The sequence below is a fragment of the Odocoileus virginianus genome, chromosome 14, assembly GCF_023699985.2.
Source record: "Odocoileus virginianus isolate 20LAN1187 ecotype Illinois chromosome 14, Ovbor_1.2, whole genome shotgun sequence".
Taxonomy (NCBI): domain Eukaryota; kingdom Metazoa; phylum Chordata; class Mammalia; order Artiodactyla; family Cervidae; genus Odocoileus; species Odocoileus virginianus.
Genome location: NC_069687.1, coordinates 65,942,123 through 65,964,714, shown reverse-complemented (window position 1 = coordinate 65,964,714; position 22,592 = coordinate 65,942,123). Strand labels below are relative to the sequence as shown.

Genomic DNA, 22,592 nt, shown 5'->3' with positions numbered 1-22,592 from the left:
AATTGTTTTGATTTCAACTTTTACTTTTGGAATATCGTACTTGTTTTTCTCTTGGTGGTGATACACAGCTGCCTTTTTCAGAAGAAAATTATGGGGAAAGTAATTACATAAAAATCTTAAATAAATTACATTTCAGGTATATGGGTATAATAATGATAAAAATCATGAGTAATAAAAATCCATCTGAATGAAACTGGGAATTGCATCATTGATTCACAATGCCTCCTGGGCTTCCAGGACATGTGGGCCTTCAGATCACCACCATGCTAAGTTCTGAATCCGCTCTTTTTTATTTGTTTCCTTGGGAAAGATATAGAAGCGATTATAGTGAGAATTATCCCTGCCAGTGGGCTTCCGTGGTGGCTCAGTGGTAAAGAATCCGCCTGCCATTGCAGGAGATGCAGGTTTGATCCCTGGGTGGGGAGATCCCCTGGAGAAGGAAGTAGCAACCCACTCCAGTATTCTTGCCTGGGAGATGCCATGGACAGAGGGGCCTGGTGGGCTGCAACCCATGGGGTTGCAAAAGAGTTGGACACGACTTAATGACTCAACAGCAACAATCCCTGTCATTACAACCATGGAGACATCCTTCTTAAGTTTAAATTTTATAACCCAAATTAACCCAAGCTAGTCATGGAGTCTTAAAACCTAGGAAAAATATGTAAGTTTATTGCAAAAGATAATATCCCATTTAAAAGTTTAGAAATTTACAAAACCTTCCATTAGTACAGTCTTTAAGAAGGTGCTCTCTAGATGAGCTGGTGTTAAGTTCCAAGGGTAGTGAGTACACATTTTCTTAACTACAGAGAAAGCAGCTACATAAACTCCTGCAACTTACGCTGATGTACCAGTCTTTTTCCTTTCAATTTTATAAAAGTAACTTTTGCTAAATTAATATCTCTCCATAAAACCAGACAACCTCAAGTACAGCATTTCTGTAGGAGATCATGGTAGAGGTTACATAATATTTTACAAAGAAGCAGTTTTCACATGAGTAGATGAGTATAGAGTTTTGGTATACATATACTTTTTTTTTTTAAACACAGAGATGATCACTTTTGTTTAGCAGGAAGGTTTTACTGAATTGTTTCCCCCATAACAATTTTAAATGTTCAATTTTCAGAAGAGACCGAGTGTCCAGTTTCAGGTTGGTGGCCTGAGCAATGTTGTGTTGTGCTTTGGTATAGAATCATTGTAGCCTCGCTTGATTTTTCTCTCTAGAAAGGTCAACATTTTCTGACCGCGGTATCATCTAACTCAATTGAGGGTTTATGAGGTTCCAACTCAAAATATGTATATAACAACGTACCCTTCTTAGTCATCTAAGTGTTGGATTGTCCATTTTGTGTTCCCAGACATCTCTTCCTCATTACAGGCCAACTTTGGCAAGTGATCCTGGCCAGCTCTGGGTGGTTCTGCGCGTCTGATGCTGGAATGTACACAGACCTTGTAAAACAGGTAGAGTAGGTGTTTCTCTCTCCACTTGAGACTGGATAAACAGGCCCTGAAAATTTACACAATTTGCTAAAGGTTGTTGGAATAGACTGCTGTGTTGCCTGGGTCTCTTAATTCTGAGAACAGGATTATTTCCATTCTATTGTGCTGCACAAGAACATAAATTAATTTGAAAATTAGTGTAAGCAAAGCAAATTAAGATGGAAGCTCTACTACAAGATAAAATTATATAAGAGACCCCAGTGATTTAACTTTATTGGATTATCCTCTGTGCTGTTCTTTTCCGTTGTTGGGGCCAACTGCAAGTCGATTGTGTGGATACAGATAGATTCATGGCTTTCAGCCAGTGGTAGCATATCTTACTGAAATGCGGCTTCTTAAGTATGACAGGTGTATTTGTCTTAATTCTAACTTCATGTTAAGTGTTCCAGTCTCATTTTGTGGGTTTAAACATTACACTAGAAACAGAACAAGAACATCTTGAATGACATTCCCAGATTTAAATAGTGCAAGCCGAGATTCCTTGCCAAATTTCCCTCTCACTCTCACTGAAATAGCTTTGTGCACTGCAGCACAGTGACAGGGAAGGTGAAACTGTTGGAGTGGTTTGCTCAATTAGCCTCAATTTGCAGTGGGGAATGTGCAGCCCACGTTCACACAGAGTGCTTCACTCTGCAAAGACTAATGCAGACACTCAATCTTCAGCAAACGGGGTTATGAAATGCCTTCTTCACTGAATGTTCACTGAGTTTACCATCTCTTTTCTGGGCAGCCTCAATCAAACCACAAGCTGGTAGAGTTTAACAAGAAGGAATAGGAGCCCTGCCAACCCACCCCTCATCCCCAACAGTGTGTAGCAATTACTTAATTATATTATTTCAGTAGTCTGCTCAGCCATGCAAGTTTGACTGGACTCACATGTATGGGGTCTTATCAAAAGAATGAGCCAGACTTTAAAGGAATTCAGACTTTGGGAAGGAAAGGCATTTAATACTAAGATGGAAAAAAATCTATCCTCATCCCCAGTCCTGCTTCTTCAATCAGGTGACCATGGTCTGGTCACCAGGAAGGGACAGTGTGAAGATTAATAGACTGTGAACTTATCTACAAGGCTGCAAGGGTGGATGGGCAAGTACCAATGCCGTGTTTTATCTTAGTCTTATATATGTTTCTGGTAAGATGAAATGGACAGACAGGCTGCTGGATTTCATGATCTTAAATGTTGCAGAGAAATTAATTGTGGAATCTTAAAATTCAAGCCTCAACAAGACCCCATCCATCTGCCAAGCAGTCTCAGGCCCCAGGCTGAGAAGCAGGGTGATTTAAGGTACCCCCTGGAGTAGCTGCAGCTGCAGGACAGTCATCCTCACAAGTCCCTTCTACCCTATGATGTCCTTACTCGGCTGCAGACTCTAAGGTACACACAGCGTGCGATGACAAATCCTAGCTTTGGGATCAAGGGGCTAATCAAAAATGAAAATGACTCAGCCTACCAGATGATCTTGCATTGTTATGTCCTGCCCACTTCTGTTGTACTTACAAGTGTCAATATTTTAGAAAACTGCCAGTTTAGATATATGATGTTTTTCTGGGTATCTGCTTATAACCCTCCTCTGTCTCCCTGCTCTGCACAACATTTTTGTTTCTTTTCTTTGGGATGATAAACCCAGGATGAACAAGAAGTGCTGAGCATCACTGAGTTGTAGGAAAGTGCAGTGGGGGTTTTGCACTTGGTGGGAATCTAGATTCAAAAACTAGGATATATGACAGGAAGCTCGGCAGATGCTAACTTGGGTCCATGAAATCCTCAGCTAGCAGGGCACGCACTCAGGTGAGACTGTGATCAGGTGTCCGGCAGCAGCTCAACCATCCAGAAGTCGTTCTGGTTTTGCAGGTGGAGTGGCTGGCAGCCCGGGGCCTTCGCTGGGAAGCAGGGAAAGCCTGAGGGCAGTGGTCCCCACCTTGGGGAGGGCAGGGGGATGGTGCCCAGAGCTCAGATCCACCAGAAGCACTTCCTCTTCACCTTCTTGGTTTTCCGCCTTAAGTCCTGTTTCTCGGGAACCGGAGGCCCTCCAGGAGACTTCGGTGGGGGAGAGGCCTCCTCAGCTGGCTCCGCTTCCTCCAGACTCTGTAGAACTTCGTGGAACCTGCCTTCTTGCTGCCGGAAATCATATTCTACACTGAAAAACACGGAGAGGAAGGAAGGAAAGTAAATTCCAATCGGCACATACTGATTGAACGTCACCAAGTGTCCAACAGACAGAGAAGAGCCTGGGCTTTGGGATCAAGTCCCAAATGCTGAGGTACCTGCTGGCTGTGCGACCTTGGGGAAACTGTGCAGTCTCTCTGAATCTCCAGTTTCTCATTGATGGAATTGGCATCTGTAATACCTTCCTCTTAGGGATGTTTCTAAGTTTAAATGAAGCACATAACATTCCAGCCTAATAGTAGATGGCCAGTTAAAATTGTTCCAACCTCTCTCTGACATTTATTTAATGCTCCTCATTGTTCATTATTTTTACATACATTTTATGCATAAAACTGCCTCATAATACAATATTTAAGTAATGCAGAGAAATATGTGATAAAACTAACAACTCAGTTTCCTTGTCCATACAGAGGATCTAATGATGGCCCCTGCCTCAAAGGCTTATTTTGGAATTAACATGTATATAGTGAGGGACAGAGAAGCCTGGTGTGCTGCAGTCCTTGGGGTCACAAAGAGTCGGACATGACTTGGTGACTGAACAACAACAAATCTGTATTGAGTGAGAGAATGTAAAGGAAGGACTTAGAGCAGTGCCTGGCAGATAGTGAGCCACCTTGGGGTGTCCAGTGACAAGGTGCTGTTTGGGGGCCTGGTTCGTCACATGTGACAATCGTGATGTGCCTTTTCGGCAGCACCGACCCTGATGCTGGGTCTCTGGGAGGTGATGTGGGCATAGCAGACCAGCTCAGTGTCTGTTTAACAACAGCCCCTTTTCAGCCCTTGCTGGGTAGGAAGCTTTGACCAGTCATGACACTTCACAAACCAGTACAGGGTTTTTCCTCTTCTGGGTGAGACATTTCCTTTTCTTCCTTGCTAAACAAGAATGCACCATCTCTGTGACTCTGCATTTCCCCACCTCCCACACTCCCACGCTGGTTGCTCATCTTTGGGCCTCTGAGAGTTCTAGTGTGAAACCAGGTAACAAACACAGCTACAAGCTTAAGAGCCTTCTCACAAGCATTCTGGCTCTGGCAGCTCCTCTGTAGGTATATCTCCTAGACAGTTAAGGGCAGAGGCAGCCCATACACAGTCTGCAGAGATGTCTGCAGGAGTCAGTCTTTGTGGCCCAGCTCTCCAGGCTCTGAGAAGGCTGAGCCAGACTTATAAGAGAGGCTGACCATCCCTGATGCCCACGGGCCTGATTCCCAGGCCCTCAAAGGTCAGGGGGTGCCTGAGCACCCACCCAAGCCAGAGCTTTGGCTCTTCAGCCTCCGACTCTCTCAGCCCCTGAGGACCCTGGTCCCCAGTGGTGTCATATTTACCTCGCAGACCTGTGTACAGATGAGACAATGGAGTCTGTACATTAATCACTCCAACATATACATATAAAGTAACTGAAAGAGAAGTGGAGATCAAGAGATGCCCATTAAAGGAGAATATTTAAATATGCCTGTATTAAGGAATAATATGAAGTAAGCACAAGTGTAAGGTTCCCCAAGGCTCATTGTTAAGTAAAGAAGCAAAGCCAAGAGCAAGATATATTAATAGTAATAACATTAGTGGTGATAATAATAACAGCAATAGGGGCTTAACAACCATGCTTAGGGACCATCAGGGATGGGTGTCTGATTATTTCTGTATATTTGATAAGCTTCCTCCAGATTTTCTTCTCTTCGGCTTACATTCTTTCACTTTCTGTGCCTCCCTGGTCTCCTCTATAGGGACATCCTCTTGGGTGTGTGATTTATATAATGGATGTGTAATGCAGGCCGTGTTTTTCTAAGCAAAGCTCCATGACTGACTGATTAACTGTGAAATTGTGGCAAAGTCATTTCTCATGTTCAAGCCAAAGTCTCCTCAACTGAAGAGTAAGCATGGTACTACCCATGGGATCTCAGTGATGTATAAACAATAGAATGCATATACAACACTCAGTTCAGAGATAGATACCAACAAACATCAAGTGATATTCAGCTAGTCTTTCAGCAAACATTTATTGAGTATCTCCCATGCAGCAGGCCCTCAGTTAGGTACCAGAAGTGGAGTATTAAACAGACAGACAGACAGACAGACAGACATTATCCCTGGCCTCTTCACACTGGTAACTAGTGACTCTGTGTCCTTAGTAAATGCTAGCCAATATCAAGAGCTATTAGAGATCTTCTAACCAAAGCTCAGAATTTTGCCAAATCAGTGAAGAGAAGTATCCACAGACACACGCTAAGGCTCCCACCTCCAGGATGTACTACCCAGCATGCACCCCTGTCACTCCTGAAGCTGGGCTGGGTTTCTGTCACCACTACCCGCAGCTCCCTCTCCCCAGTTGGAATTTAAGGAGATGGGGTCAGAGGCTGGGGAAGCATTGTCTCTGGCAACCTCTTATTGCTTTAAGGAAGGAATCTAAAACAGTTAATTGCAAACCCTGATTCTCACCCTCTCTTGTATTAATTCACATGCAGAGAACATCCACATTCATAGTTCTCCTGACTCCTGAAATAACCCTGCCTCTTTCACCAAGGCAAAAAATTACCTTCATTCTAGAGCATGGGTTAGAGCCAAAGAAAGTAGGCACCCTCTGCTCATTCTAGGAATTTCCTCAGCTTTTAGAGATAGGAAATTCCACCCACCCATTCATCTTACCATCAATCATCCATCCATCTGTGCATCAAACCATTTCTCTATCCATCCAGTCAGCCAGCCATCTAACCATCCATTTATTCATCAACCATCCATTCATCCATACAGTCATCTATTCATTCATATAGCCACCACCCATCCCTTCTTTCATCTATCCATGCATTCAACCATCCATCCTGTTTTAGGACTGACACTTTGCTTAGTTATAGGGACACAACAATGAGATAGAGAGATGTGGATGCTGCTTTTGTGGATGTAGCTTCCCAGTGTATGATACAGATGATTAAACTAACAATTGCTTTAAAATCTGTCTTTTATATATCTCACAACCCCTACTCTCCAGCTCTTCATCCATATATCTCTACCAAATTATATGAACATACACACAAACCAGCTTCCTTCTTCTCCTTATGTGTGACATTTCTCTGACTTCTTAATTCAAGTAACAAACAGCCAAAACAAAGCACCTGAGTGTGTCAAGACTCCTAACAGTGTCCTAATACTGATTAGAAAACAACACTGCTCTGGGTATGTTCACATGTGTATAGAACTGGCAGGCCTAGAGACAGGAGAGCCAGGAGACGGAATGTTACGTCTGTCTCAGCTCACACGGTGAAGCAGCACACTGGAGCGCTCAGAGACGGGCTCTTGCGTGCAGTTCTCCTGGGTTTGAACCGAGGCAGTGCCACTTACTGGCTGGGCGACCTTGGGCAAATTGCTTTTCTTTCTAAGGCCCAAATGAAGATAGAGGTTCTGAAGTGACCTTACCAGGTAGTTGTACAGAGGGGAACAATAACAGGGGGAGAGTCCTCATGTCGAATGGGGTCTCTGCCCACTCCACCAAGTCTTTTGTCTTCCTATCTCAGGGAGTGAATGCCTCACCTCCTCACTCGTGCCTTTGGCCCTTCAGTGATTGTATACCTTGCCAGAAACATCAGTCTTCACCCCCTCCCCCCCCATGTACATTCCGGGAAGAATACACTCTTTATATTTCTATGGAAACACCACAGGATTCCATTATAATCACTGGGACTTAGGGAGCTTCGCAGACTGCCCCCACTGGTCTTGACAATTTAAAGGGGATTGAAAGTGACTTTCTTTTCAAGGCCAGGCAAATAACAGAGTATAGAGAAGCATGTGTCCTTTGGAAAGAAATTGATTAATGTTTTTTAGGCCAAAGTAATTTATTAACATAAAGGAAAATTGTCACTTTTTTTCTTACCCATCCTTTTGACAAACTACTGTTTAGTTTAGAAGGGAGGAGAAGGAATACATTTTATTTTGGTCGCAGCTGCCTTATAAATGGGTAGGGGCAGTGCCCTCTCTCATCTGTCTTTCGTTTTGAGGCTGGGTAGAGAAGAGGAGATCCCCCTCAACTTCCTACCTGGCTAACCCACACCATATTCAACAACCTCTTGAAAGAGGGATTAAAATGCCTGCTTGAGAGAATTCAAGCAAACTTTTAGCAGAGTATCATCTGCAGATTCTGGGGAATGACGGCCTGCCTTGGGTTTGATATCAAGATAGAACACCCATGACTTTCCCAACCATCCCCCCCTTCTCTCCCTACCTTCCCTCCCTTATCATCTTCTCCATCCACAGGAAGTGCTGGGTGCTTAGTTTGTAGAGAACTCTGACTCACAGTGGTGGGGGGCAGGGTGTGGGTAGCAGATGGTGGTCAAGAAATTGTGACAATATAGGACTCAGGCCTGAACCATTGGGGTAGTTTGGAGCTTTCAAAGTCTGTAACGTTGGTCCTCTAAGGACACATGGAATGCCTGAGCCCTGTCCAGGGCTGCCCAGCTCAATGTCTGGGCAGTCTTAGAGCCATTCCCAGACAAGAGGTCTGTGCGTGGTGCCACTTTGCATTTAGAAAGTGAGATGTGTGTAAACCAAGAATGCAAGCAAGCTTGAAGTTTTCCATCTTGAGGGCACCTCACTAATCTAGCTGACAGATCAATGCTTCAGCCATCATGCCAGGTGGAAAGCTGGAGAATGTTTTTCTAGGTAATTGGAAGTAGCAAGAGGCTTAAGTCATGGCTTGTCTGGAAGAAAAACTAGTGAGAAGGAAAGAGTAGGTAAATGTGTAAATGCATAAAGCAAACAAGAGTCAGATTCTGCATATAGCATCTTGGCTAGGCAAAGAGAAGTTGGGTGAGACACAAGAAGATAAAAGTCTAGATAGAAATAAACAATAGAAACCTCTTACTTTTATATAGCACTTTCAAACTGCAAACACACCAGGTCTGTATTTTCATTTTATCTTCATGATAGCTCAGGAATCTAGGAATGTTGTTTTCCCTGTGTGAGTTAGTGAAGGGAGTCACATCATGACTTACGATCAGAATCTCAGCTTGCTTTCCTGACTCCTAGTCCTCTCTTTCCTAAAAAGAGATCAGATGTTTTAGCCCATGGCCTAGCTGTTACCAGGGTCTACTCTAAGAAGAAAATGATGTAACTAGAGAGTATAGCTAGAAAACCCCAATCACAGAAAACTCATCAAACTGATCACAGTTTTGTCTGACTCAATGAAACTATGAGCCATGCCATGTAGGGCCACCCAAGACAGATGGGTCATGGTGGAGAGTTCTGACAAAACGTGATCCACTAAAGAAGGGAATTACAAGCCACTTCAGTATTCTTGCCTTGAGACCCTCATGAACAGTATGAAAAGGCAAAAAGATAGGACACTGAAAGATGAAATCCCCGGGTCGGTAGGTGCTCAATATGCTACTAGAGAAGAGTGGAGAAATAATTCCAGAAAGAATGAAGAGATGAAGCCAAAGAGACACCACACAGTTGTGGAAGTGACTGATGATGGAAGTCCGATGCTGTAAAGAGCAACACTGCAAGGGAGCCTGGAGTGTTAGGTCCATGAATAAAAGTAAATTGGAAGTCAAACAGGAGATGGCAAGAGTGAACATTGACATTTTAAGAATGAGTGAACTAAGATGGACTGGAATGGGCAAATTTAACTCAGATGACCATTATATCTACTACTGTGGGCAAGAATCCCTTAGAAGAAATGGAGTAGCCATCATAGTGAACATAAAAGTCCAAAATGCAGTACTTGGATGCAGTCTCAAAAACGACAGAATGATCTCTGTTCATTTCCAAGGCAAACCATTCAATATCACAGTAATCCAAGTCTATGCCCCAACCAGTAACGCTGAAGAAGCTGAAATTGAACAGTTCTATGTAGACCTACAAGACTTTCTAGAACTAACACCCCGAAAGATGTCCTTTTCATCATAAGGACTGGAATGCAAAAGTAGGAAGTCAGGAGATACCTGGAGTAAAGGCGAGTTTGGCCTTGGAGTACAGAGTGAAGCAGGCAAAGGCTAACAGAGTTTTGCCCAGAGAATGCACTGGTCAGAGCAAATACCGTCTTCCAACAACACAAGAGAAAACTCTACACATGGACATCACTAGATGGGCAATACTGAAATCAGATTGATTATATTCTTTGCAACCAAAGATGGAGAAGCTCTATATAGTCAGCAAAAAAACAAAACCAGGAGCCGACTGTGGCTCATATCATGAACTCCTTATTGCCAAATTCAGACTTTAATTGAAGAAAGTAGGGAAACCACTAGACCATTCAGGTATGACCTAATCAAATCCCTTTTGATTATACAGTGGAAGTGACAAATAGATTCAAGGGACTAGATTTGATAGACAGAGTACCTGAAGAACCATGGATGGAGGTTCGTGACATTGTACAGGAGGCAGTGATCAAGACCATCTCCAAGAAAAAGAAACACAAAAAGGCAAAATGGTTGTCTGAGGAGAGAAAAGAAGAGAAGCTAAAGGCAATGGAGAAAAGGAAAGATATAGCCATCTGAATGCAGAGTTCCAAAGAATAGCAAGGAGAGATAAGAAAGCCTTCCACAGTGATAAATGCACTGAGGAAAACAATAGAATGGGCAAGACTAGAGAGGTCTTCAAAAAAATTAGAGATACCAAAGGAGCGTTTCATGCGAAGATGGGCGCAACGAAGGACAGAAATGGTATGGACCTAACAGAAGCACAAGATATTAAGAAGAGGTAGCAAGAACACACAGAAGAACTATACAGAAGAGATCTTCATGACCCAGATAATCATGGTGGTGTGATCACTCACCTAGAGCCAGACATCCAAGAATGCAAGGTCACATGGGCCTTAGGAAGCATCACTACGAACAAAGCTAGTGGAGGCAATGGAATTCCAGTTGAGATATTTCAAATCTTAAAAGATGATGCTGTGAAAGCGCTGCACTCAATATGCCAGCAAATTTGGAAAATTCAGCAGTGGCACCAGGACTGAAAAAGGTCAGTTTTCATTCCAGTTCCAAAGAAGGGCAATGACAAAGAATGTTCAAACTACCGCACAATTGCACTCTTCTCACATACTAGTAAAGTAATGCTCAAAATTCTCCAAGCCAGGCTTTAAAAGTACATGAATCGTGATCTTCCAGATGTTCAAGTTAGATTTAGAAAAGGCAGAGGGACCAAAGATCAAACTGCCAACATCTGTTGGATCATAGAAAAAGCAAGACAATTACAGAAAAACATCTACTTCTCCTTCATTAATTGTTCCAAAGCCTTTGACTCTGTAGATTACAACAAACTTTGGAAAATTCTTCAAGAGATGGGAATTCCAAACCACCTTACCTCCTCCTGAGAAATCTATATGCAGGTCAAGAAGCAACAGTTAGAACTGGACGTGGAACACCAGACTGGTTCCAAATTGGGAAAGGAGTACGTCAAGGCTGTATATTGTCACCCTGCTTATTTAGCTCATATGCAGAGTACATCATGTGAAATGCCGGGCTGGATAAAGCACAAGCTGGAATCAAGATTGCCAGGAGAAATATCAATAACCTCAGATATGCAGGTGATACCATCTTTATGGCAGAAGGCGAAGAAGAACTAAAGAGCCTCTTGATGAAAGTGAAAGAGGAGAGTGAAAAAGCTGGCTTAAAACTCAACATTCAAAAAACAAAGATCATGGCATCTGGTCCCATCACTTCATGGCAAATAGATGGGGAAACAGTGGAAACAGTGACAAACTTTATTTTCTTGGGCTCCAAAAAAAATCACTGCAGATGGTAACTGCAGCCATGAATTAAAAGACACTTGCTCCTTGGAAGAAAAGCTATGACCAACCAAGACAGCATATTTAAAAGCAGAGACATTACTTTACCAACAAAGTCGTGTCTAGTCAAAGCTATAGTTTTCCAGTAGTCATGTATGGATGTGAGAGTTGTACTATAATGAAAGCTGAGTGCTAAAGAATTGATGCTTTTGAACTGTGGTGTTGGAGAAGACTCTTGAAAGTCCCTTGGACTGCAAGGAAATTCAACCAGTCCATCCTAAAGGAGATCAGTCCTGAATATTCATTGGAGGGACTGATGTTGAAGCTGAAACTCCAGTACTTTGGCCACCTGATGCAAAGAACTGACTCATTGGAAAAGACCCTGATGCTGGGAAAGATTGAAGGCAGGAGGAGAAGAGGACAACAGAGGATGAGATGGTTGGGTGCCATCACCAACTTAATGTGCATGAGTTTGAGTAGGCTCTGGGAGTTGGTGAGGGACTGAGAAGCCTGGTGTGCTGCAGTCCATGGGATCGCAAAGAGTCAGACACAGCTGAACAACTGAACTGAACCTTTGTCGTGTTAGGTGAGGACACATGGTAATTTAAATGAAGAAGACGTTGGATATAAAGAAGAAAAAGGACTACCTTTTATGGAATGAACTCTATTGCATACATCATACTACAAGTTTAGTAATTCTCATGCCTCATGTGATTCTCATAGACCCATGAGATAAGCATTATCTTCATTTTACAAATGAGGAAACTGAGGCAAGAGGAGGTTAAATATTCTGCCAAGGGCACATACTAGTAAGTGACAGAGCAAGGATTTGAGCCTAGACTATCTGGCTCCAAAGCTTGTGCACTAAGACACACAGTGCTGAAAGAACAGTAGTATTCAATATGTGTGAGATCCCGGTCACCAAGTGAATGTGGGATGGGATGGTGACCCCAACCTAGTGCACCTAAATGACCTCACATCTCCCTGCAGCACAAGACTCAATGTGGGCTGGGTCACTGGAGGATCCTTCATGATCCAGTTGACCAGCCCGCCCTGCCATAGTATTTCCCGATTGCAAGGATGCTCTGACAGGGAGACTGTGTACTTGGAGAAGGTAGGCACCCCGTAGGAGGCTGCATACTCAAGGTAGTGTCTGGCTCCGCTGTGTCGGGTCTGACTGTAGACTGCTGAGTTCTGCAGTAGCCCTTTGCTCATCCTTCTCAGAAGGGGGGTCTTGCTCTTTTATCTAGAGACATGGTGATGAACCATAAATCCAGACACTCCAAGCAAGTTGGCTGAGAAACTAATGATCCATGGCATCATCCTGAAGACAAAACCACTTGCAGGTCTCTGTCTATCTCTTCATCTCTGTTGGAGTGTTTCTGTGGCTCCTCTCACCACAGAACCCAGGTGCACCACAGATTTATTGACCTCCTGCAACTTTCTTTTTAAAAGAATTAGCTGTAAGAATCAATGGGTTCTGCGAGGGTGGTTGGGTTCCTGTCCACTTGGATAAATCACACCACTTTGGAAAGTGTCTCTGGGGATGAATCACAGTCCAGGAAAGTAGAAACTTTAGTTAGCTTTTTTTTTTTTTTTTTTTAATTTTCCCCAGCCTGGAAGGAATATTGTTCCTAAAACTTCCTCCTAATGACCAGTGTGCTCATTATTTATAGGATACAATTTTAAGCTTCACAGATCACAGCCATTTCAAGCCGGCAAGCACGCCCCTTCTCCTTGGGCATCTGTGCTGAGAAGTCCCCGGAGAATTGCAGGTTCTCTTCTTGGTGCATAAATAAGCAGGGCCACACTGCAGAAATCTCCCTTCTGATCACCATCTGTGGGAGAGGTCTGCACTCTGGGTGCCGTGGCTGTCTGTTGAGAATGTCTTCACATTAAGTCCTCAGAAAGAGAAGGCCATCTCAGAGAACTGTAGTACAAATACTCACTGTTGGTACAAGGTCAGAAGGTAAGAGGGGAAGGGATAGGAATGCCTTCTGAAAAAGGGACTGGTTTAAGCCCTAGATCTGGTGGATCCTGGACAAATCACATGGCCTGCCCAAGTCTCCGTTTCCTCATCCATAAAATGGGAATAATAACCAGACCCATATTTAAGGGTTCTTGGGAGTCTGAAAAGTAATGATACATGTACACTGTTTAGTAAAATGCCTGGCACAGTGCCTGGATCAACAAATAGTAATGATTGTAGCATTAACTTGACAGAGAAATAAAGATTGGGTCATTCTGTGGTCAACTGTGACCCACACGCCAGCAGCCATCCATTTGTTATTCCTGTGAAATTCTCAGCTTGCTTGATGGTATATTTATGGCATGTTTCAGCCTGTTTAGCTATTAATACATTAAAATAGGTTTCATTTTTACTGCAGACAAATTGCTGATGCTATAAATCCTCTTCTTTCCCCTTCCATTAGAGGGAAAAGAAGGGGTAAAACATGCCAAGAGAAATGGGGGCTAATGACAAATGTCTGGGGGACCAAGCTGTCAAGGCTCAGAGAAGTTTCCACAACATCCCCCAAACTTTTTGCCTGTTTTCAAAAGAGACAGCTTGAGCTGTTTGGTGGCAGTTGTTTGAAGGGTGCTGTAAAGTGCCGCCATTAACATTCATGTTCCTGCATTTGAATTGAACACTGATCAGTCCATACTGCAATGACACGACAGCAGCGCAGGCATCTGTGATTACTAGAAAGAACACACATTACTATGCTATGCTGTGTGCTTTGTAATTACTTTTCCCTGCAGACTTCACTGCTGGCCAGACAGAGGACTGCGGCTGCAGGATGAGGCTGTCACAGTTCCCGTGGCTCCATGCTGGGAGAGCATCTTAAACAAATTCACGGACCTAGGTATATTGCATTTCTAGTGAAATGTCTTTTTCTCTGGTTAGGTGATAGCTTTAAGTGGCAGGCAAGGCCAAGGCCCAGTGGCCAAACTATTAACCATCGAAGGAAACCCAAGCAGGTTCTCGCACCTCTGACCGCATGACCCCAGGTGACTCATGTAGGTCTCCAGAGCCTCTTTCCTTAGCTGGCCTTTCTCCTACAGGGTGCACAGCTCTATGGCTTTGCCCTGTGTTCCAGAGAGACTCCGTATGATAAATTCTGAATGTCAAAACAGTGAGGGGGTGCAAGAACCAGGATGGTGGCCTCCGGGGACAGAGGGAGGTTGGTGGCAAAGCTCCTTGTGTATCTCCCTAACTTCTTCTGCCTAGCTCGGAGGATCATAGCAGTGGAGGAGTCAGTAATGATTAAAAAAAAAAAAAAAAGGCAGCCTGTGGTTTGTAGAGTTTGAGGAAATGAGAGGATGCTTCACGCACATGCCCTGGGTCAGGAGCCTGCCTGCATGACTCCCCCTCCCTGAAGTGGGGTAAGTGGGGCTGGACGGCACTCTGCACGCCCACCCCAGGGGGCAGTTCCTAGCGTGCAGGCTTCTGGCCTGGGAACAGAATTGGGCTCTAATTGGCCTGCACCTTAATTGGAGGAGGAAAGTAAGCAGGGATTACCATTCTGTTCCTGCTCTCAGATGAGGCCTGAGGAGCTGGGAGGTGTGGGAGGAAGGAGAGACTACAAATTAACCCCCTAAATAATGCAAGATGAGAGCCTGGCCCCGACATGGACCAGCAGAAGCTTGTTTTCTCTTCTCATTGCAAATAGGAGGCATCATAAGACACACTTACTCTATGAGCAAGCCCCTCTCCCTTTCCCTTCCCCTTTCCCTCCACCCTCACCTGCGCCTTTTAGTTAGGTCTGTTCATGACCACTAACCCTGTAACTGAAGCCAAGCAGAAAGGTAAAGCATCTCTCCAATGATGCATTTAAAACAAAAGCTAGTTTCTGGGCTAGTTCATCAGCAAGAGCTTTCTATGTCACAAGCGTTTCTAGGAAATCAGCTGCCACCTCCTCCTTTCAAGACTCTGACTTTACCTAGTTGAATGTTTCTCCAACTTCTTCGGGATCAGACTTTCCCAGAAGGCTGGCTATACTTACAGATTCCCATCCTCCTCCCCACCTCTCTGAGCCAGCAGGTTTGGGGCTTGAAGGCCAGCAACAAGTATTCACAGATACCTAGGAGACCGCTGCAGGTGGCCTGCTATCACCCTTGGAGAACATCATTTAGATACTGCATCATAAACACAAACCCTAACTGTGCACTTGGCTGAGGAGAACTCAGCCGTACAACGTCCCACTGAGCCCTGATACCCTGCAAGCAGGCCTGGCCTCTGAAGGCAGCATGCCGTGGAATCTGGCCAACAGGCAGAGAGGACGAAGTTCCAACCTTGATATCGCCAATTATTAGCTTCAAAGTGCCTCTCTTACCCTCAGTCTCCACTGTCTAACATGAATAACGTGCAAGTCCCTGAACCTCAGTTACCTCACCTGTAAAATGGGAGTGTCTTTATCTATCTCATCTGGTTGTTGGGATCAGATATGAAAACAAAAGGCATTTACAATGACCAATAATTGGTGCGTGTGTGCGTGCTAAGCCACTTCAGTCGTGTCTGACATTTTGCAACCCTATGGACTGTAGCCCACCAGGCTCCTCTGTCCTTGGGATTCTCCAGGCAAGAATACTGGAGTAGGTTGCCATGCCCTCCTCCAGGAAATCTTCCTGACCCAGGGATCAAACCCACATCTCTTATGTCTTCTGCATTGGCAGGCAGATTCTTTAACAGTAGTGCCACTGGCAAACCCCAGTAAATGACAGCTCTCATTTCTTTTCCCTTATTTTCATCCCAACAGATCCTTGTCTTCCCTTAGCTGTCAGAGTTGTAAAAATCATCAAAGTCAAAGAAACCAACCTCTAATTAGATGTGAGTAGTTTATCAATTATGAGGATTTAATCCAGGTGTGCTAGTTTCCTACTGCTGCTGAAATGAGTTACCACAAATTTAGTGGGTTTAAAAAAACACAAATTTTACTCTTAGAGAGCCAGAGGTCAGAAGTCCTCCAGAACTGTAAATGAAGGTGTCAGCAGAGCTGTGTTCCTTCCGGCATTTCCAGAAGGAATCAGCCTGTAAAGGCCGCCCGCTTGCTTTAACCTGCGGCCGCGCCACTCCCACCTCTGCTTCTGCTGACACACCTTCTCTGGCTCTCCCTCTCCTGCCCTCATCTCTCCCTTGTAAGGGTCCATGAGATTACATTAGGCTCACCTGGACCCTCCAGGCTACTCATCCTGTCCTCTAAGATCCTTAGTCACACCTGCATTGTCCCTCTTACCAGGTGAGGTGATATATTCACAGGGTCCAGGAGTTAGAATGTGGGCATCTCACGTGGACATTATTCTATCTACTACACTGGGTTTTGATATTTTACTAAGAGGACCTGCAGACCTAGTGCCTGAGTTCCCTCTTCCAAAGAGATCACTGGTGTAGTTCAGATACTGTGGAAGGGAGATGGGATAGCCTGGATGGAGTTTTCAGTTTTCCACAAATCAGACTTTGCTTTCCGACCATAGTCGGTACAGAAGTACTGGGCAAGAGTGTTGGAAGTCCATGATCAACAAGGATCTCAATGTCTTGTGAATTGCATCAAGTTCTGTGAGTCATCACAGGAAGACTTGATTAGGTTCCATCTTGTAGTGTTCCAGGTATTTGAAAATTGGCAGTCCATGTACTACATTCAGTTATTGTTGATTCAGTTCCAAAAGATCTACTGAAGACCTGCTGCACAGAAGCCTTCCTTCCCTAATTATATTATTTGATTAATTAAGACCTTCTGTTTCCCCACCCAAGGGTAGGGACACACAGAAGTTGTCACACTGATTTGACTTTGGTTGTTGTTTAGTCGCTCAATCGTGTCCAACTCTTTGTGACCCCATGGACAGTAACCCTCCAAGCTCCTCTGTCCATGGAATTCTCCAGGCAAGAATACTGGAGTGAGTTGCCGTTTCCTCCTCCAGGGGATCTTCCTGACCCAGGGATTGAACCTGAGTCTCTCACATCTCCTGCATTGGCAGGCAGACTCTACCACTAGTGCCACCTGGGAAGCCCAGCTTGACTTTCACTTCAGTCACTCAGTTGTGTCTGACTCTTTGCAACCCCATGAATCGCAGCACGCCAGGCCTCCCTGTCCATCACCAGCTCCCGGAGTTTACTCAAACTCATGCCCATTGAGTTTGTGATGCCATCCAGTCATCTCATCCTCTATCATCCCCTTCTCCTCCTTCCCCCAGTCCCTCCCAGCATCAGGGTCTTTTCCAGTGAGTCAACTCTTTGCGTGAGGTGACCAAAGTACTGGAGTTTCAGCTTCAGCATCAGTCTTTCCAATGAACACCCAGGACTGATCGCCTTTAGGATGGACTGGTTGGATCTCCTTGCAATCCAAGGTACTCTCAAGAGTCTTCTCCAACACCACAGTTCAAAAGCATCAATTCTTCAGTGCTCAGCTTTCTTCACAGTCCAACTCTCACATCCATACATGACCACTGGAAAAACCATAGCCTTGACCAGATGGACCTTTGTTGGCAAAGTAATGTCTCTGCTTTTTAATATGCTATTGAGGTTGCTCATAACTTTCCTTTCAGGAGTAAGGAGTAAGTGTCTTTTAGTTTCATTAGTCACCATCTGCAGTGATTTTGGAGCCCGAAAAAGTAAAGTCTGACACTGTTTCCACTGTCTCCCCATCTATTTCCCATGAGGTGATGGGACCAGATGCCATGATCTTAGTTTTCTGAATGTTAAACTTTAAGCCAACATTTTCACTCTCCTCTTTCACTTTCATCAAGAGTCTTTTTAGTTCCTCTTCACTCTCTGCCCTATGACTTTAGGACCATCTAAATAGCTGTCTCAAGCCTGCCACTGCTTTTCATCCTCCACCCCACCCCAGTCAGTGTAGCTATTCCCTTCTTTGAGGGTTCTACTGATCACTCACTATGTATTAGACACTGGCCATGACTTTGAGATACTGGTCTTCTGCTGAAGGAAAGAAACTCATAAACCTGTGTTGCAACGTCATAAGAGAAATGGTATAGCAGAGGAATGTCGTGCCAAGGGGCTGTTTCTTGGGAAGGAGTGAAAGGCAGTTCAGAGGAACTGGCTTTTAAGCTGCAAGAATACAAGTTTTCCAGATGAAGCAGGGCAGAAAAGGCATTCCGGGAAATGAAGAAACATATGTATGATAGAACACCCAGTATTTGAAGCCAGCTGAGTAGTTCACTGTGGCTGGGAAGAGATAGGAGACCCAGCAGTTAAGAAGGTTAGTGTCACATTCAAAGGGCCTTGAAAAACTAGCTAAAGGAAACAACAGGAAGTGGGACAAAATTGTTTAACAGGGCAGTGACATGATCAGATTCTACTTTTCAGTAAGTTAGCAGCAACCTGTGTGAAGAATTACTTGGGACAGAGTGAAAGGGACCTATGGCAGAAAGGTCAGTTAGCATTTAAGTGATGAGGGTCTTTATGGACCAGAGATGAAGGGAATGAAGCTAAGGGGCTGGATACAGCAGGTAGAATCAGTAGCCAGTTTGATGTGTGTTGTAAAGGAGAAGAATGAGACAACGTGGACCACAGTTTCTTTATGAAATCATGGTCAGCAGTGCTGAACAAATAAGAAATGTAGGAAGAGAATTTTGTGAAGGAAAATATGAAATGTATTTTGGTATATGGTGAACTTGATAATTTGAGGTACATTTGAGATAAGATTCATAGGTAGTATATGTGTGTGTGTGTGTGTGTGTATATATATATATATATATATAAAAGAGAGAGCACTCAGAAAAGAATAGAGGAAGGTGATGTCACTGATATTAAAATCTGTGAGTGCCGCTGACGCCATGAACAGAGGCTGAGCAGAAGAAGAGGAGACAGCCGGTCCAGGAAAACCACTGAACAAGCAAGCACTCTTCTGTCATCTCCTCTCTAGCACCTTTCACATCTTATGTGGCCAGTCTTTCCCTTCGCCCATTCAGAATGGTTTAGTTTGCTGCTTGCTCTTTATTTCCATTTCCTAAGAAACACACCTGGATGATAGGAGAAATTTTTTTCTTTCTGAGCAAAACTTCCAATTCTTTTCCCTTAAAACATTTGAGGCATTTTAACTTAAACCAGGTAGACGTTTTCCTGGGAGCTACATCCATAAAGTAAAGGCATGATCAGTGTAGTCAAAGACCTCCAAAGAGGCTCCGCGATTCTTTTTAAGTGACTGTGAAAATGAAGTGCAGGGAGATGTGGCTGGAGGAGTGAAAACTGGACTGAGAGAAGGAGGAGGGATGTGGCTTGGAGAGAGCTCACGACCTTGAGAAGAGGAAAGGAAGAGGATTCCTTAGGGCACTGTTTTCCCAAATTGCAATCAATGTTTATCACCTCCAGGGTTTTTGTGAAACTCCCCACACCACTTGCACAATTATGTACTTAATTTTTTCTCCTTAAATCAATTCACTTTTTAGACTAAAAACATGTGTACAAAACAGGCAATATATCTTTTGAAAATGGAGACCTGCATAACAGTGAATATATAGGAGGGTTAGTTTTGAAAGTTAAAAGCTTCCATAAAGAATTAGAAATGATTACATTCTGGTTGGGAACTGTTGCTTGCCCATGGCTATGAAATTGAAACATGCTCACTGTTAGCAAAGAACTGTGATAAGTAAGTGTTAGAAAGGTTTTGAAGACATTCTAGCACCAAACTCAGATTTTTCCCTCTAGGTAAATCAGAAGAATTGAAATCAATTTGAAAAGAGAACAACCTTCTCACTAAGTAATTCCATGCTATTTAATTTTGAGTACCACAGGAGGCATTCAGAAACCTTCTCAGTAACTTGTCCTAGGAGTAATGCTAAGGAGGGGTGAGGAGAGTGTTTGGGGACTAAAACAGCCTGGAGCCAGCTTGAGTCATAGAGCCAATTCCTACCCCCTTCCCTTGGGTCCCACAGCAGTCAGGGCTCCAAGGAGTTTATCCTTCCTGGTGTATGAAGGTCCTGAGAGTCACACCTGAGATCTCTGGGCATCCGTCTTAGTGCTGTTCTCCTTGGGAAGGGAGGATCTATCACAGTGAACCTGAGAAAGAAGAAAGCCAATGAGGCTTTGAGGAGCAGTGGGCAGAAGACTCTGCTTGGAGCTGAGAGAATGATTCGGATGGAACCCTTGACCCCTCTTGTCTTGATGGAAGCAAGTAGCATAGCCATAGCCTTCAGCTGATGGAGCCACTTAGAAAACCTTATGGATTGCTAACTTAGCTACAACATCTCCAGGGAAGAAGACCCCGCAGGCAGTCCATGATGCGCCCATGTGCTTTATGTACAGTGACGTGCACTGGGCGTCCGTCCATCATCAGGGAGAGAGCCTGCAGCTGCACAGAGCCTGGAGATGACTGTTTCACATTGCTTATTTATTAGTTTGCACGCTCTGACTGTCCAGAACATAACACAGGGTTTGAAGTCATTTGAAATGTTAAAAAAGAAAAAAAAAATGACAGCTCTCATCTTCCCTCTGTTACTAAGACAGGGATGTTGTACTGATCTCTTTGCTTTCATCAGACTAATTGCCCGTCCCTTCACAATGGCCTCGATAGAACGATATAGATGCTGTCTGGGAGGGCAGTCTGGCTCTGACCGGCAATGAGGGGTAGACACACACAGTGGCTGCCCTTCCTGGAAACCTGGAAAGGGGTGTGCAGATGGAGGTTTGCTAACCCATTCAGGGCTGGATTAGACTGTCTGCTTGGGACATTTGAAGTAAGTACTAGGAAAATGTAAATATTCTCATACTGGTTGGAAGGTTATAGTTTAGGCAAATATTACCACTTTTAATTCAACCTAGAACACCAGAATGTCAGATCCAAAAGGGACCATAAGAACCATCTAATCAAAGGCCTTCATTTTTCAGATAAGGAAGCTCAGATGCCAGAAGGGATTTGCCCAAGGCCAGGGCATGAAACTCACAGAAGATGGGAAAATAATCATCTGTCCCTTTAACTTACAGAAGCTAAATAGAAACTCATCTTAAGATAATAGGAAATATATCATTTGGCTGCTGGGAACAAGAGACTTTTCAAACTTTAAATGGAAGTTATTTAAAAATATTTTTTTGTTGTTTAGAAGGAAAAGATTTTGTCCTCCCTGAATCTAGACGTTTAATGAGTATTGTCCTCCTAGTGATAGGAAATTTGCTTAAGATAGGGAATATTAAAAAAAAAAAAAGAAGGAACAAAGGTAAGCAATTGATGAGACTCCTTAATTATTCTTTCCAATGCCCAAGCCTTTTCCAGAGCTCCCTTTTAAGAGGAGATATTTCACACTAAGGTAAAGGACATATTTTTGTGAGCAATCCTGAAGCTCCTGGTATTTGATGAAAACACTTTGTGGTCCTGTGACTTTTGGGTTTAAAGAATTGACAATTCAATGAGAAAATGTCCAAGACCTCAGCTGAGGTGGGAGCCCCTGACTTCCAGGTGCCCATCCCTTGCTAGGGTGAAATCTCAGGGTTCTACTGCAGAGAATGAGACATTACAAACACACACACACAGGCAACCCAGTCGGGCTTCAGTGTGCTCAGACCCTCACTGCCTTTCTCATCGAGAGAGAAAAGTAATAGAGAAAATCACACAGAATTAGAATCAAACAGAATTAGATGCCATCACCTGAATGACTGCTTTTGACCACTTTTCCACTGTGCCACTGAAAGTAGACTGCCAGCTAAATGGGCATTGATCGTCCCAGTAATAACAGGAATAAGCCCTTTGATTGGTACATAAGTTTACTGTTATAAAAGGCATTCACATGTGTTTTCTCATTTATTCCTCATGGCAACTCTCAAGAGGAATAATTGTCTCCACTCTGCAGACGAGGAGACTGAACCACACATGTTAGCAGATGTAGTTTTGGGGATTATGACTCCTAGTTTAGGGCTCCTACCACTGTATGACGTTTCCCTTCTATTTCTTCTAAACATTCACTCTAATGCAGCAGCCTTACCTCTTGCTGGAAACAATGTACTTAGAACTGAATATACAGTGCTTATCACAGCTCTTGACACAGTCTAAGTGCTGGGCATGTGGTAGTTACTGTGGAGGAACAGGATGCGTGGCACAGCGATCAGGATCATAAATAGGGGTTGGTATCAGAAAGATATGAACCTGAGTCCTGAGTCTCTGAATATTTGATTTTGAGATCCCCTTCAGCTCTTTGAAAATGCTATATGTGAGTGGGGCTTTGGCCCACTAAACTTCCCTGAGGACATGAACACCTACTTCAAGAGGTATA

At 43.8% G+C, this 22,592-nt stretch overlaps 2 protein-coding genes across 5 annotated transcripts in view; one reads left to right on the top strand and one right to left on the bottom strand.

The window, feature by feature from the left end:
- The window catches only part of DOCK2 (dedicator of cytokinesis 2), a 456,669-nt gene that overhangs the window by 221,521 nt on the left and 212,556 nt on the right, over positions 1-22,592 (top strand). The window lies entirely within an intron of this gene.
- Positions 647-22,592, bottom strand: part of INSYN2B (inhibitory synaptic factor family member 2B) — a 120,895-nt gene continuing 98,949 nt past the window's right edge. For 2 of the 3 annotated variants that reach the window (XM_070476856.1, XM_020875050.2), the window contains one exon: positions 647-3,635. In XM_070476856.1, the coding sequence (XP_070332957.1) occupies positions 3,449-3,635 (187 nt within the window). In that variant the 3' untranslated portion in view covers positions 647-3,448. The remainder of the gene's footprint in view (positions 3,636-22,592) is intronic. The other variant, XM_070476857.1, reaches the window with a different exon arrangement.